Source organism: Scyliorhinus torazame, chromosome 15 (genome assembly GCF_047496885.1).
Source record: "Scyliorhinus torazame isolate Kashiwa2021f chromosome 15, sScyTor2.1, whole genome shotgun sequence".
Lineage (NCBI taxonomy): Eukaryota > Metazoa > Chordata > Chondrichthyes > Carcharhiniformes > Scyliorhinidae > Scyliorhinus > Scyliorhinus torazame.
In genome coordinates, this window is record NC_092721.1 from 137,013,555 (window position 1) to 137,028,407 (window position 14,853).

The window sequence follows — 14,853 nt, forward strand, 5'->3', positions numbered from 1 at the left end:
TACCTTAGCCACTCTTTTTTGTTTTATGTATTTGTAGAAACTTTTACTATCTTTTTATATTCTGAGCAAGTTTACTCTCATTATCTATCTTACTCTTCTTTATAGCTTTTTTAGTAGCTTTCTGTTGCCCCCTAAAGATTTCCCAGTCCTCTAGTCTCCCACTGATCTTTGCTACTTTGTATGTTTTTTCCTTCAATTTGATACTCTCCCTTATTTCCTTAGATATCCACGGTCGATTTTCCCTCTTTTTACCGTCCTTCCTTTTTGTTGGTATAAACCTTTGCTGGGCACTGTGAAAAATCACTTGGAAGGTTCTCCACTGTTCCTCAACTGTTTCACCATAAAGTCTTTGCTCCCAGTCTACCTTAGCTAGTTCTTCTCTCATCCCATTGTAATCTCCTTTGTTTAAGCACAAAACACTAGTGCTTGATTTTACCTTCTCACCCTCCATCTGTATTTTAAATTCCATCATATTGTGATCGCTCCTTCCGAGAGGATCCCTAACTAAGATCCTGAATCAATCCTGTCTCATTACACAGGACCAGATCTAGGACCGCTTGTTCCCTCGTAGGTTCCATTACATACTGTTCGAGGAAACTATCGCGGATACATTCTATAAACTCCTCCTCAAGGCTGCCTTGACCGACCTGGTTAAACCAATCAACATGTAGATTAAAATCCCCCATGATAACTGCTGTACCATTTCTACATGCATCTGTTATTTCTTTGTTTATTGCCTGCCCCACCATAATGTTACTATTTGATGGCCTATAGATTACTCCTATCAGTGACTTTTTCGCCTTACTATTCCTGATTTCCACCCAAATGGATTCAACCTTATCCTCCATAGCACCGATGTCATCCCTTACTGTTGCCCGGATGTCATCCTTAAATAATAGAGCTACACCACCTCCCTTACCATCCACTCTGTCCTTCCGAAAAGTTTGATACCCTCGGATATTTAACACCCAGTCGTGACCATCCTTTAACCATGTTTCAGTAATGGCCACTAAATCATAGTCATTCACGATGATTTGCGCCATCAACTCATTTACCTTATTCCGAATACTACGAGCATTCAGGTAAAGTACACTTATGTTGGCTTTTTTACCTCTGCTCTGAATCTTAACACCTCGATCAGTAACCTCCTAAGTTATATTTCCTCTTAACCTTTCTCCTAATTTTCCTTGTCGTCCAACCCACATCTTCCTGTAACAACCTGCCGCATCGCTTACCATTAATGTTTTCACTTCCCGTTTTATTTCTTTTAGTATTCCTGGTCCTATTCACTGAGCTCCCCTCAGTCACTGTACCTTGTACTGTCGCCCTTTTTGATTTTTGACTATGGCTTCTCTGCCTTACACTTTCCCCCTTACTGCCTTTTATTTCTGTCCCTGTTTTACTACCTTCCAACTTCCTGCATCGGTTCCCATCCCCCTGCCACATTAGTTTAAACTCTCCCCAACAGCTCTAGCAAACACCCCCCCCCCCCTAGGACATCGGTTCCAGTCCTGCCCAGGTGCAGACCGTCCGGTTTGTACTGGTCCCACCTCCCCCAGAATCGGTTCCAATGTCCCAGGAATTTGAATCCCTCCCTCTTGCACCATCTCTCGAGCCACGTATTCATCCTCTCTATCTTGACATTCCTACTCTGACTAGCTCGTGGCACTGGTAGCAATCCTGAGATTACTACCTTTGAGGTCCTACTTTTTAGTTTAACTCCTAGCTCCCTAAATTCAGCTTGTAGGACCTCGTCCCGTTTTTTACCTATATCGTTGGTGCCTATGTGCACCACGACAGCTGGCTGTTCACCCTCTTTCCCCCCCCCCCCCCCCCCCAGAATGTCCTGCAGCCGCTCCGAGACATCCTTGACCCTTGCACCAGGGAGGCAACATACCATCCTGGAGTCTCGATTTCGTCCGCAGAACCGCCTGTCTATTCCCCTTACAATTGAGTCCCCTATCACTATAGCCCTGCCATTCTTCTTCCTGCCCAGCTGCGCAGCAGAGCCAGCCACGGTGCCATGAACCTGGCTGCTGCCGCCTTCCCCTGGTGAGCCATCTCCTTCAACAGTATCCAAAGCGGTATATCTGTTTTGCAGGGAGATGACCGCAGAGGACACCTGCACTGCCTTCCTACTCTTGCTCTGTCTTTTGGTCACCCATTTACTATCTCCCTCAGTACCTTTCACCTGCGGTGTGACCAACTCGCTAAACGTGCTATCCACGACGTCCTCAGCATCGCGGACGCTCCAAAGTGAGTCCATCCGCAGCTCCAGAGCCGTCAAGCGGTCTAACAGGAGCTGCAACTGGACACACTTCATGCACATGAAGGAGCCAGGGACAGTGGACGTGTCCCTGAGCTCCCACATCGCACACGAGGAGCATGACACGGGTCTGAGATCTCCTGCCATGTCTTAAACCTTCGGTTAACTTCAACAATTTCAATTTCCCCCCCAAAAAAAATTTAAATAAATAAATAAACAATGAAGAAAAAAATAAATAAATATACCAATGAAAAGAAACAGAAAAACAGAAACACTACTTACCAGTCACTTACCAGGGATAAAAAACACTTCCTCCCCACCCAGCTTTGAATTCCCACCTCGATTCAAATTCCCAAACTCACTCTTTGCTGTGTCTCACTCCTGGCTCTGTCTTCTCTCTGGCTCACTGGGAGAACTCACTAATGATGTGAGAGTATTGTCACTAATCACGGGATATATATCAGTTCAGTCTTGTACTTCAGATGAGCATGAAGACAGTTTATGGATAAATGTGGACATGCTTTCACAACACTTCAGTTATCCCACAAGACAAAAAATTATTGCAGCCAACTCTGAGTTTGGATTTTTGTATATCCCACACATGGAATGGAATTTAAGCCATGTGATAGGGATCTTGCCCGCCGGATGAAGAGCAGGCAAGATCCCCATGTCACTTATGTTGGGGAAGGCTCATGGGGTTAAATGCCCATCAGGAGTCAACAGGCCAGCAGTGGGCCTTCCCCTGGATTTATCACCCAGGGGAGTTTTTTTACACTTTCATGGGATGTGGCAGTTGCTCTGGGCCAACATTTGTTACTCATCCCTCATTGCTTTTGAACTGAGTGGCTTTCTAAGCCATTTCAGAAGGCAGTTAAGAGTCAACCACATTGCTGTGGATCTGAAGTTACAGGTAGGCCAAACCAGATAAAGATGGCAGATGACACTAACTGACGTTAGTGAACCAGATGAATTTTGTATGACAATTGATGATAGTTTCATGGTTCCCATTACAGAGACTAGCTTTCCATTCCAGATTTGTTAGCGACTGAATTCAAATTCGAGTAGCAGCTGTGGTGGGATTTGAGCCCATACCCTCAGTGACATTACCACTATGCCATCATCTCCCCTACGTCCTGCAGAGAGCTGCCAGCCAATCACAGGCCAGCAGCTCTCCATTGCCTGCCAGCCCCACCAGGAGCAATGGCAGCTGCTGGCGGTGCACAAGGGCACAGTTGAGTGAACTCCGGGTGAGTGTCATGCTAAGGAGTCCCTAGCTTGGGGGTTGTTTGGATAAAAGGCTAAAGTGGATGGCTCTTAGCAGGCCCCAAATTCGCCCCCTCATGAATATCAGTGGCAGTGGGATGCGGCAAGTCTTTTTTTTTCCACCGGTGCAGTGATCAGGAATGAAAATCCAGGCCAGCAACTCCAATGATATTTCCTCCTTTGTTGAGGGATGCTGATGCCAGTAACATCAACCCCATCGCTTCCAAAAAGTGATCAGCTAATTTAACACTCCTATTTGTTTTTTGCTGAAAACCAGTGGCTAGAATTTTCCGGCCGTTCTCGCTGGCGGGTTCTTTGGTCCCACCAACGGTGGATTCCGGGGGGGGGGGGGGGGGGGTGCATAGAACAGGAAACCCCGCTGCCAGTAATGATACATGTCTTATTTTTGTGTTCATGTCTTTCTACATCGATGATATGAATTTCATTGGTACTTGGGGTCTGCCCTGATGAATGCTGTCAGAAAATGTATAAAACAAAATAGACATTGCATTGAAGCCTTGTTGAAGAGGTTAAATCTAATAATCAGTCAAATAACATGCCAGCTGATGCCTCACCGTCATGATGTCACATGATTGTTTAGTTTTCTTTACATTTGGATTTGAATAACTCTGTGGCACATTTGTTCAACAGTATTCATTTAAAACTTCTGTGATTTCAACAGGAAAAAAGTGCACTTATGGGCACAAATGCAAGTATTACCATCCAGAACGAGGTACACAACCGCAACGTTCTGTGGCTGATGAACTCCGTGCTAGTGCAAAGAATTCAATAATGAAAACCACGAATGATGGAGCCTTGGTGAAGAGCAACAGTGTTCCAACTAACATCAAAATTGAGGGTACGCTTGATGTCAAATGTACAGTGCCTAAAAGGCAGTCTGATCCAAGTATACAATCACCTCTTTATAACGAGGTTGAAGAGAAACTCAGCAACAAAACCAGATTGGAAGCGAGGTCTGTGCCATCGCTTATTGGTGCATCAAATCCTTCAGCAGCAAAAGTCCAAGGTAGTGCAGTATCAGGTTCTGGAATGCACCTTTTGACACGAGAACAAGGGGTGCCAGTACATTACTCTACGATTCTGGTGAATAATAGCCGTGGAACACACAAATCCTACAACCAGCAACCAAAATGTGACTCTCCTGTTGATGGAGGATATTATTCCATGATGAATCCATATCATAACCTTGGTGTATCTGGTACACACAGCCCTGACCAGTTTGCAATAGATAAAGAATACGGACTAAACCATGTAGGTTCTGATTGTAGCAGTGAAGGTAGTATCAGCTGTGGTAGCAGTGATTCATATATTGGTTATAATGAATCACCCTACCTAAGTTCTCCAGTTACAGTGCTGGAGGAAAATCTTAAATGTCACCAGTATCATAATCGGCATCAGCCCTATCTTCATGGTTATCATGATACTCTAACAAGAGTACAAAGTTATGGTCAAGAAGAGCAAAAGCCACTGCATAAATCTTCAGTCTCTTGTATGGCATCACATTTGCAGCACCCAGTAATTGGAGCTCGCTCTAGTTGTCCTAGTGAATATCGCCCTGTGCCTCACAATGCCCAGCATCCACAGAGCATGCACATGGGAAGAGCTCTAGGAACTACAAGGATAGAAAGCTTTTCAGATTCGCGTTTGTATGAAACCCCACCGGTGAGGCAAAGAAAACCATATGTAGGTCAGGAAGCAATTGCCAATTGGAACAGGCTTGGCTGTGGTATCGATAGTTATGGTTATGCACAAGGATATTCATTACCAAACAATCCAACTCAGCCATGTTATGATCAGTTTACATTCCAAAGCCTACCTGAAAAAAGGGAGCCAACCTGGAGGATGCCATGGAGTGGGCTACCTCCTGAACCTCCAAATCCACAAAGATTACAGGATGCCCGTGAGAAGATATTCATTAATCTGTGCAACATATTTCCTGCCGACCTTGTGCAGATGGTGATGAAAAGGAATCCTCATATGATTGATGCCCAGCAACTTGCTGCAGCTATTCTAGCAGAAAAGTCAAAACTGGGTTATTGAATTGAAATGCATCGTCTTGGTGTTCTTATTTCTCAGCCCAAATGCTGAGGTAGCTTGCATTTGAGATTCTTCAAACAAGGAGATAAAATAGAGTATACAATGTAAAGAAATCCCTCTGCAAAAGGGATATTTTTGTGTGTTTCTATCAATAACTTTTAGAATTGTGTTATTTAAAGCTGCAGTTTGCTATAGGAAACATAAAATGTATATGCTAAAGCACCTTTTAAAAATTTTAATACTGCCGATATGATCTACTGTCTCCGTAATATATTGCAGCTTTAACCTGAAGATATAAATAGGAAGTCTGAGGTTTTCCTCAAAACAATACATTTAGTGGCTTATGGCACTTTTCCTTTAGCATTTTGAGAACATATTGGTGGTAAAGGTATGTAAATACAGATTTCAGCCTTCCCACTAATTGAATAGTATGATCCAAAATGCAGTTGACCTTTAACTAATGGCCATTATTTAGCTAAACAGAAGTAACAGTTATTATTTGAGGACATATTGATACTGTGCTAAGTTTTGAGGTTGCAATTACAAAAACAACCTTTGAATTAATTTAGTTTAAGCATTTAAAAATATATTGTATACTGATTTTTAATAATGCACTCAGGCTATGGTATGAACAGGCCTGATTTATCTTGCCACAATTTTTTTTTTAAGTTGAAACAAACAGATTGTTTAGTTTCAATGAGTTGTTTCTGGTATTTTTAATGGATTTTGCCAGTTTCAGTGTCATATTCATCCTACAAGGAATCTTCTTAGCTATTCATTCTGTTTAGCTGTTGAGAGCATTGCAACTTTAAGCAAGTCCTAAATGGCCAGAAATGACCAGTTGTTGTTGATACAAATTGTATCTTTAAAATAAAATCTACAGTACAGTTTAAAATTTATATTTAGTAATACTGTAAACACACAAACTTGTGTAAACGTGATTAGGGACCATTTGGGCAACATTTTACCAGATCCTTGAAATTAAGCATCAGTTTGCAGAATTTCTGCATTATTGCTTTTCATTGGTTGGAAAACATTCAAGTTTGGACCCAATGCCTCCTCCGTAACAAAATGCTTTACTTCTGTAAGGAGAAGCAGAAGCCCAATCAGTAAAGAGATATGATCAGTGCCTTTTATAAGAAATATATATATATATATATATCTTTGGTATAACAACAGTAAAAGCAATTCATTTTTTCTTTCCATTGGTTCTGCGTAATCCTGTAGTTACAGTTTCCAGTTTTAGCACTGACTGACCGATCTACCAGCTGAACTTGTAATGTGCCTCTTCCCTTCATGGCTTGGCTGCTAGGTGGGATGTCATCCTGTGGTGGATTGTTAACTGAATTTTCAATGTTGGTATAGTTGCTATCGTGTTATCCTCTGCAAAACATGGATTACCTGATAGCTAAAGATATGGTTGCAAACTGTGGAAAATAACCATAAATTGAACCATGATTTCAACTGAAGGTGATAGGATGGCCTTGATTTAAGAAAATGAATGGTAAGCAAAAATACTGAAAAGGAAATAAAATTGAAAAGCTAACAAAGCTCTACTATGATATAGATGCTTCGTTAATGATATATACACACATTTGAAAGTGAAATGTAATTAATAGCAGCAGGCCATCCCATGAGCCGACTCCGCCATTCATTAAAATTAGCTGATCTTCTATCCAGCTGCACCATCCCCATATTTTTTGATTTCCGTAACCAAAAATTAGTTGATCTATCTTTAATATACTCAATGGTAATACCATCCACAGCTCTCGAGCGTAGAGGGTTCCAAAGGTTCATACTGAGTGAAGAAATGGTGCCTCCTCTCAATCCTAAATGTCCAACCCCTCGTTGTGAGACTGGCTCCTAGTTTTAGTGTTTCCAGCCAGATGAGAACATTCTCCTAGCATCTATCCTGTTCAAGTCCCTTCTGAATTTTAAATGTTTCAATGATGCAATCATTCTCTCATGGGACAATCCCCTCACCCCAAGAATTAGCAGTGAACCTTTGTTGTGCTCCCTCCAAGGCAAGGAGACCAAAACTGCGGTACTCCAGGTGTGATCTCGCCCAAGCCCTGTACAATTGCACAAGTCTTCTCCACTATTATATTCCAAAGACTAATATATAATTTGCTTTTCCAGTTTTTTACAGTACTTACTTGTTAACTACTTGTTTGTATGTAAGGACATCCAGGTCCCTCTGAATTCCATAATTTCCCAATAAAAAAGCAATACTGCAAATGTTGGAAGTCTGGAAAAAAAACCTAAAAAAACTTGAAACATTAACCATATTTCACTTTCCACGGATGCTACCTGGTCTGCTTCTTCTGGTGCTTCTCTGATTTTCCAAAATTTTGCAGTTTCTTGCCACTTTTCTCCAACATGGATAATTCAGACAGCCCCACATGTTTCATCTGCCACACACTGACCCACTCACCTTTACAACCTCCGTGTCTTCCTCACAGTTTACATTCTCACCTGACTTCATATTGTCAGCATACTCTACATTGTTACACCTTGTTACGTTACACTATATCCATCCATTTCTTTCCTCCTTGAAGCCATACAATTACAAACCCCAGATTTCAGTCCATACTTTTTTAGACTTGTCAATGCTATTCCACTATTGGGTAGCTGACCGGGACTAGACTATGTCCATGTTTTCTTTTATTCCTCCTAAGGTAGAATGTATAGATTCCATGAAGCATACCATCTTGCAGCCTGAGAAAAAGCCAATGAAAGTTGCACATTGTAATGGATATTTCCATGTGCTATATGTATATAAACTAAATCAAGCAGGGAAAAAATAACAAATTTCAAGGAAACATGGTAAAATGGTTCCTAAAACCATGTCCAAACACACCTAATAGAATAACCTTTTCACTACTTGTGTGACACTATGTGTCACACTAAGTAGACTTTGGGTATGAATGCTTTTTTAACAGGGCATTGTGCTTATAGCCATAACTGATACTCTGAACCATGTTCAGCACATATCCATAACAAATTGTTGTATACAATAATAGTAATAGTTAATGTTTCCTTCATTTACAGTACAATGTTGTTTTTTGAATTGCACACATTCTACAGTACCATTATAAAGCTCTCTTTGTGTTGGTACTATAAAATCTAGTAAGCCTGTTGAAAATTTACTGATAGTTTTCATATGTTTGGGTCAATATTGGAATTTTAAAATAATATTCATGAATAATTAACTCCTCTTTTCCCCCTCTCAGGTGCCATATCTTCTGGTGCCAAAGGGTTAATTTATCTAATTGTTTTCAGATGCAACAGTACTTTAATTGTATCATTTATGTTCTACAAGTTCAAAGTTATTAATCAATATTTTGCAACTTAATGATTTGTTTTTTCAATAGTAAAAGATGAAAAAATATTTTCAAGCATTTGTGATATCTGCTTTCTAGAATTAAGCATGTTGGGTTGTGAAGAACTTCAAAAAATGCAGTTGATATTAATGCACATGGCTTTTGGTACAAACAGATAAAATATATTATTTTCATGCATAACCAGTATTATACTTCAGCTTTAAAGCTACAGTAATCGATCTGCTCATGGTAAATTATAGTTTTGATCTATTTTATGTGAATATCCAGCCTCCTAAATTAGAACTACTATCATGATTACCTCCAGATATTTTAATAAGAGGCAATATTGAGGTTAGTTATTCCATAACATTTTTAATCTTTAGTCAGCATTTATTTTGCATTTCAAAAATATTATCCATAAGTGCTTGATATTGGGTTTCAAAGAAAATAAGAATTTCCTGCTCTAATTGTTCAAATCTTTGTTCTTATTACTTGTAAACAGAAATCTGAAATCCATATGAAACCTGAAAGCATGCTTGTGGCGATTGATAAAATTCATGTGTCAATTAATGTATCTAAATCTACCAAAACTAACATCGTGTTCACTTTGTTACTCTATAATGACTCACTGTGTCAATACATTTTACGGGAGGGGGAGGGAGGTGTGCATATTAAAATTCCTAATACAAATTGATAGTTTCCTTGGCACTTGCACTGGTGGTATCTTACAAGCATATTTATAACGTCTAATAATTATATGTGTATACATTTTAAATGGCATGGTAGAGCACAATGTATGTAAAATCCATGTTAGATTAAAATAGTCATGTAAATCTTTAGCCTCAGCTCAAATTTTGTAGTAAATTGATAGTGTAACTTTAAAAGGGTTGTATTGAAGATTTACGGTGGTTTTGCAATAATGAGATCAGTCTAAATTTGTAAACCCTTATTTTATATTAATTGTTTAACTATTGCTAAATGATTGTGGTTTTCTATGTAATGTTTAAAAATGTGATGTACTCCATTGCTCACACATTTATTAATCTTGCTCCTCAAGCATCTTTAAATATTTATCATCAGACCTAATCTTGTAAGATTGGGTTAAAAGCATGTCAATTGTCATTTTATGGCACTGTTAGAACTTTGGCTTGAGCTCTCCTTTGTCTGTCCTAAGGTATTGTGATACCCTGATCAAGCTTTGTGTAAATTGTATTGCATCAGTTTTAAATATCTGTTTATACAGTATTTTCATTTACTTTAAAGGGTGAACTTCTGAGCATGGCATAAAGAGGAACATTGAAGAAATATTAGAAAACTATAAGCAGGTTTATGGGAAATAAAGAAATGCCCATTGTAGCTCAGCTATGGACTGAGCATAATATTGCCTAATTGGATGTGCATTGTCCATAATTGTTGGAAAATTAATTAATGTCTTCAATATCTTTTGCTAGTGGATGGGACTCCCTGCCAGCAGCTCAAAAGTTGAAAAATTATCTGCTGTAAATAATGCTGTGACCCTATCCTTCAGTTATTATTTCTCCTATTGTACACAACAGATGATGGGGGAATATACTGACTAGATAAAAGTATTAGATTCACAGGTATTCTTTTGCTTATTATTTACCTCTCGACTTTATTCACTAAAATTTTGACTTTTTGTAGTGCAGGATGACATTCAAATTACACAGCACTGAAAGTCTTCAGCTACAAGCACTTATCTTAACTCCGTGCTAGTGCCTAGGTCCAAAGTTGAATACACTGGACTACACAGTACCAGTGATAGATACCTAAATGTTGTTTACCTCTCATTTTGTAACAGCAAAAGGCAAAGATGCCACCAGGCTTAGCAAAGGGCTTGATGATTATATCAGAAAGCAACAATTGCCTATGAAAAGAGTCCGTGAAAGATGCAGCACCTTCATCCCTCCGATACAAAATATATGCAGTTATAAAGTGCTTATTGATATGTGCCATAATCTGTTACAAATATTTCAATAAAAAATGAATATGTTGTGAGCAATTTCTCCTCCTCTTCAGAGCCTTTACTAAGTTGCTAGAACTATTGGGAAACCATCTTGGGCTGCTGCTGTCTGCAAGAGCTAGATTACACAAGGTTCTTGGTGCAACAAAATACATTCATTTTATTAAAAGTGTTTTTCAAATGAAAAGTCACATGCAGGCTAGAAGTGGTAATCAAATATAGGCTTTCCTCAAAAGTTCCCTCTAATTTCTCTCTGCCGATCACATCCTGTTTGTTTCACTGTGCAGTCCCTTTAAGATTGCTGCATGGCTATGCATGCACATATGCTAAAGGGAATATTTGTAATGTCCCCTTTGTTCCCTATGTGGTAAGTTTCAGATGCACCAAGCAATTTAGAGGGAACATTGCTTCGAACAGTCAGTTTTTAAACATTTCCCCAAACAGGCTATTGAAATTTCCACTTCCACTGCTCAAGTTTTTTCATTATCAAAAAATCATCCGCCAAGCACTGCTCCCTCATGGCACCGAGGTCCCAGGTTCGATCTCGGCTCTGGGTCACTGTCCGTGTGGAGTTTGCACATTCTCCCCGTGTTTGTGTGGGTTTCGCCCCCACAATCCAAAGATGTGCAGGGTAGGTGGATTGGCCACGCTAAATTGCCCCTTAATTGGAAAAAATTAATAGGGTACTCTAAATTTATTTTTAAAAATTAAAAAATCATCCGCCAAAATGGATGCTATGACAATGAAATTCAGTGGATGTAAATTTAGATACAAGAACAGGAGCTAAAAGTATAGGCCTGCACAGAATTAGCTTGAGATTCAGATTTCACGCATTGACTTTAAAAATTGGAATTGACCTCTGGAGAAAATGGTGATGGTGCAGATTTGCAAAGTTATGATTCGGATTTTTTTCTGACCTTGAATAGGCATGTATCATCTGTACTTGTAGTGACTTTACTGTCCCCAATAGACCAGGACAAGACCTTGCATACAGTCAAATGGAAAAGTGCCACTTGAACACAATAAGGTTGTAAAATGATTGATTTTCACAGGGAATTCTCTCCCTCTCCTCGTGTTAATACAATTGCCTATAAATAAGTAGAGTAACTTGATTCAGAGAGGCACTCCTCCTGAATCTTTGGAAAAAATGAGCTTGAGAAGACATTACATAATAGAGTGGGTTTCTATGTTGATACAATTACAGATTGCTATCAGCACACAAGGTAAAGTTGTCACCTATTAGTTTTAAGTGTGCAACAAATTTGTCTGAAAGTTTATGTCCTATTCATGAGGCTTGGAAACCTTTAAAATCAATGACTTAATGGAAAGTGTACAACACACACATATTAGTTTTAAAACTTTTCCTAGGAAAAATCTTGGAAAAATATATACATGCATGAAAGAACAATGGTAGATGGTCAAGTACGTGGCTCTCGATACACCTCGGGTGAGCGATGCATAATTATTGTAGAAATGTGTGGTGAATCACTTGTTTGCCTGCAATGGTATATGAAGCTTTTCAAAATACTGTAATAAATCGAAAAACTATTTGGATTAGTAGTTGCCCAAATAACAAGTCTTAATAATGAAATCCTGTTCAGGAGAAGCTTGTGGTTTTCAATTTGGTCTGCAACTAATTAGTTTCTACATTGATAAGCTAAATGGTTCCTAAATGAGGTTGGCACTTCATTTCCTGCACTCACTAAAATAAACGAGAGTACTGCTGCAATCAAAGTCTGGGTAGTTTATATTTTCCAATGTAATAGGAAGCAACTTTTAATGGAGTACAGTAACTTCCATGTTTCCTGTTTGCTGGATAATGTAAGATGATCCCATCACCTTAACCCTCCATTCTTTAGACTGATCAGGTACCCATAAGCCTTCGTGTCTGGTGTGCTTATAGAACTTACATTAACAGAATAATTGAATACACCAGCCTGTAAGGTGCATCTCCTCATTTATACTCCATTTCTCACTTCTGTTGTATTCTATTGCACAAATGAGCAGAGAGGTTTCCTATCTACTAATAGCTTTCAGCTTCAATGTAGTATTCAATGCATTAAATGTAAGAACTTATTTGCCGGGGAAGGCCTGAAACAACACTGTTACATTCTTTTAAACTTTAGTTTGTTTATCCTCTTGATTGAACTTTACAACTTGAAAAAGTTCAGTCCCAAGGGTGTGTAAATTCTAACTTTATTGGGATGTTCAATAGACATTGTTCCGATCTGTATGAATTTATGTTGATTACAATTTCCCAATACCAAAGAAACCCAATAAGCGTCTTTTACTTTATATGCAAACACTTCAATATTTGTACTAATTTTAAAATCATTGTGTGCTTAGTTGAAAGGTGTTGCCCATCAAATTACAGATGTGGTCATTATGATTTGGTTTTGCCCAAATGAGGCAAAGCATTTAGAGTAAGATTTGAGATTTTGTCAAATAGGCTGTATGTCTTGGAGTAAGTGGTGTTTCTTTTTAGTTTTGATTCCTAAAACCTTTAAAATCTGCTTGTTGTTACTCATTGTTTTTTATTAAATATGCTAATCAGCTTATTACACCAGCTGAAACTGAAAAAAAAAATGATTATGTACTGTTACTGAATCAGGAAAAGCTGACTGCGGCTGATTAGTTCATGGAGCGGCATATAATTGAATTTTTAATTTCAGCATCCTAAACTGACACTTGTATAATAATCAGTTAACCCAGTTAGTGTCATGGGACGGTACTTAAAATTGAATCATCAAATATTATGATTGGAGTAAAAAAAAAATGCTATTTTCAAATATTGTATGCAATTTCCAGAAAAAATTCATGGTTATGAAATTAATAAATTCAACAGAATGTTAAACAATGTTTAAAAAAATAATTTGCACATTTTATTTTAATCTCTCCTCTATTTGCACCTGTACATTCATTAGGCCCCAAGTTTCTGCCTAAACCTTCACCCCACTCCTTAAAAACCTACCACTGACCAAGTTTTTTTTGTCTGACATAGCATTTCATGTGGCTTGGTGTCAAGTACATTATCTTCTTGGGACATTTTACAGCATTGTGAATGCAAGTTATCATTTCTAGACATGGCTTTTGAAATTCTCCCTACTGTTCTTGTATGTTTTATAAAGTGCTCTTCTTCCCCAAAAATCTTAAACTGACCAGTTTTCTTTTCTTTGTCATTTGAAGTCTCCTAGATACTTAAAACATGTAAAGTTAGCTGGCCAAAAACAAACCATTTGGTATTGTCTCCAATGTGTTCATTTTCTTGAGGTATGCTACAACGTTGAGCTGCTCTCCAAAATAGAAACGGTTACAGGAGTGAGCCAAAGGACTTCCAATTTCTTGAAGGTGGGTGTGGGGCAGAGAGCAGAATGAATAAATTGAACTGCAGCTAGTCTTTCATAAAACAGATTAGTGAGAATTGAATGACAAAGCTGGTAATTGTGTGTAACCTTTTAAGGTTTTTTTTATTAACTTTAAATCCTATAATCAAACACCCTTGAGCCTAATAAGGCTACAATCACAATAGTTCAAACAACTTGCAACTTGTTCTGAACTTAATATGGTTGGAGATACTTCCTTTAAGGATGTGAATGATCAGTAATGAGCTAGTTAATTGCTATATTTGTTCCTATTTTGAACAAAGAATATTTCAGGCAGAATCATTTTGGGTCTATGGACAGTGAGTTTTATATAACAAGATTGTAGACCAACTTGTGAACCACTAGCTTCGAATCCAGATTTCAGAACAAGTAAATTGTAGAGTTGAAAGTATGTTATAAGTAAGCAACTGTTTTGTGTTTTTAAACTGTAACAACTTTCAAATATCTTTGTAACCGAGGGCAAAATAACTCATGCAAAAACTTGGGTTAATTCGAAGATTCATATTGGTATTTAGTTTTGGAATCCAATAAACTTAAGTTTAATTAAATCTCTTGTCACAATTAGTTTTACTCTTGTTC

At 38.5% G+C, this 14,853-nt stretch overlaps 1 protein-coding gene across 4 annotated transcripts in view; it reads left to right on the plus strand.

The window, feature by feature from the left end:
• LOC140391844 (probable ribonuclease ZC3H12C) overlaps nt 1-14,822 on the plus strand; it is a 138,817-nt gene extending 123,995 nt beyond the window's left edge. For all 4 annotated transcript variants that reach the window (XM_072476799.1, XM_072476798.1, XM_072476797.1 and 1 more), the window contains one exon: nt 4,212-14,822. In XM_072476799.1, coding sequence (XP_072332900.1) covers nt 4,212-5,590 — 1,379 coding nt within the window. In that variant the 3' untranslated portion in view covers nt 5,591-14,822. The remainder of the gene's footprint in view (nt 1-4,211) is intronic.
• The last annotated feature ends 31 nt before the right edge of the window (nt 14,823-14,853 follow it).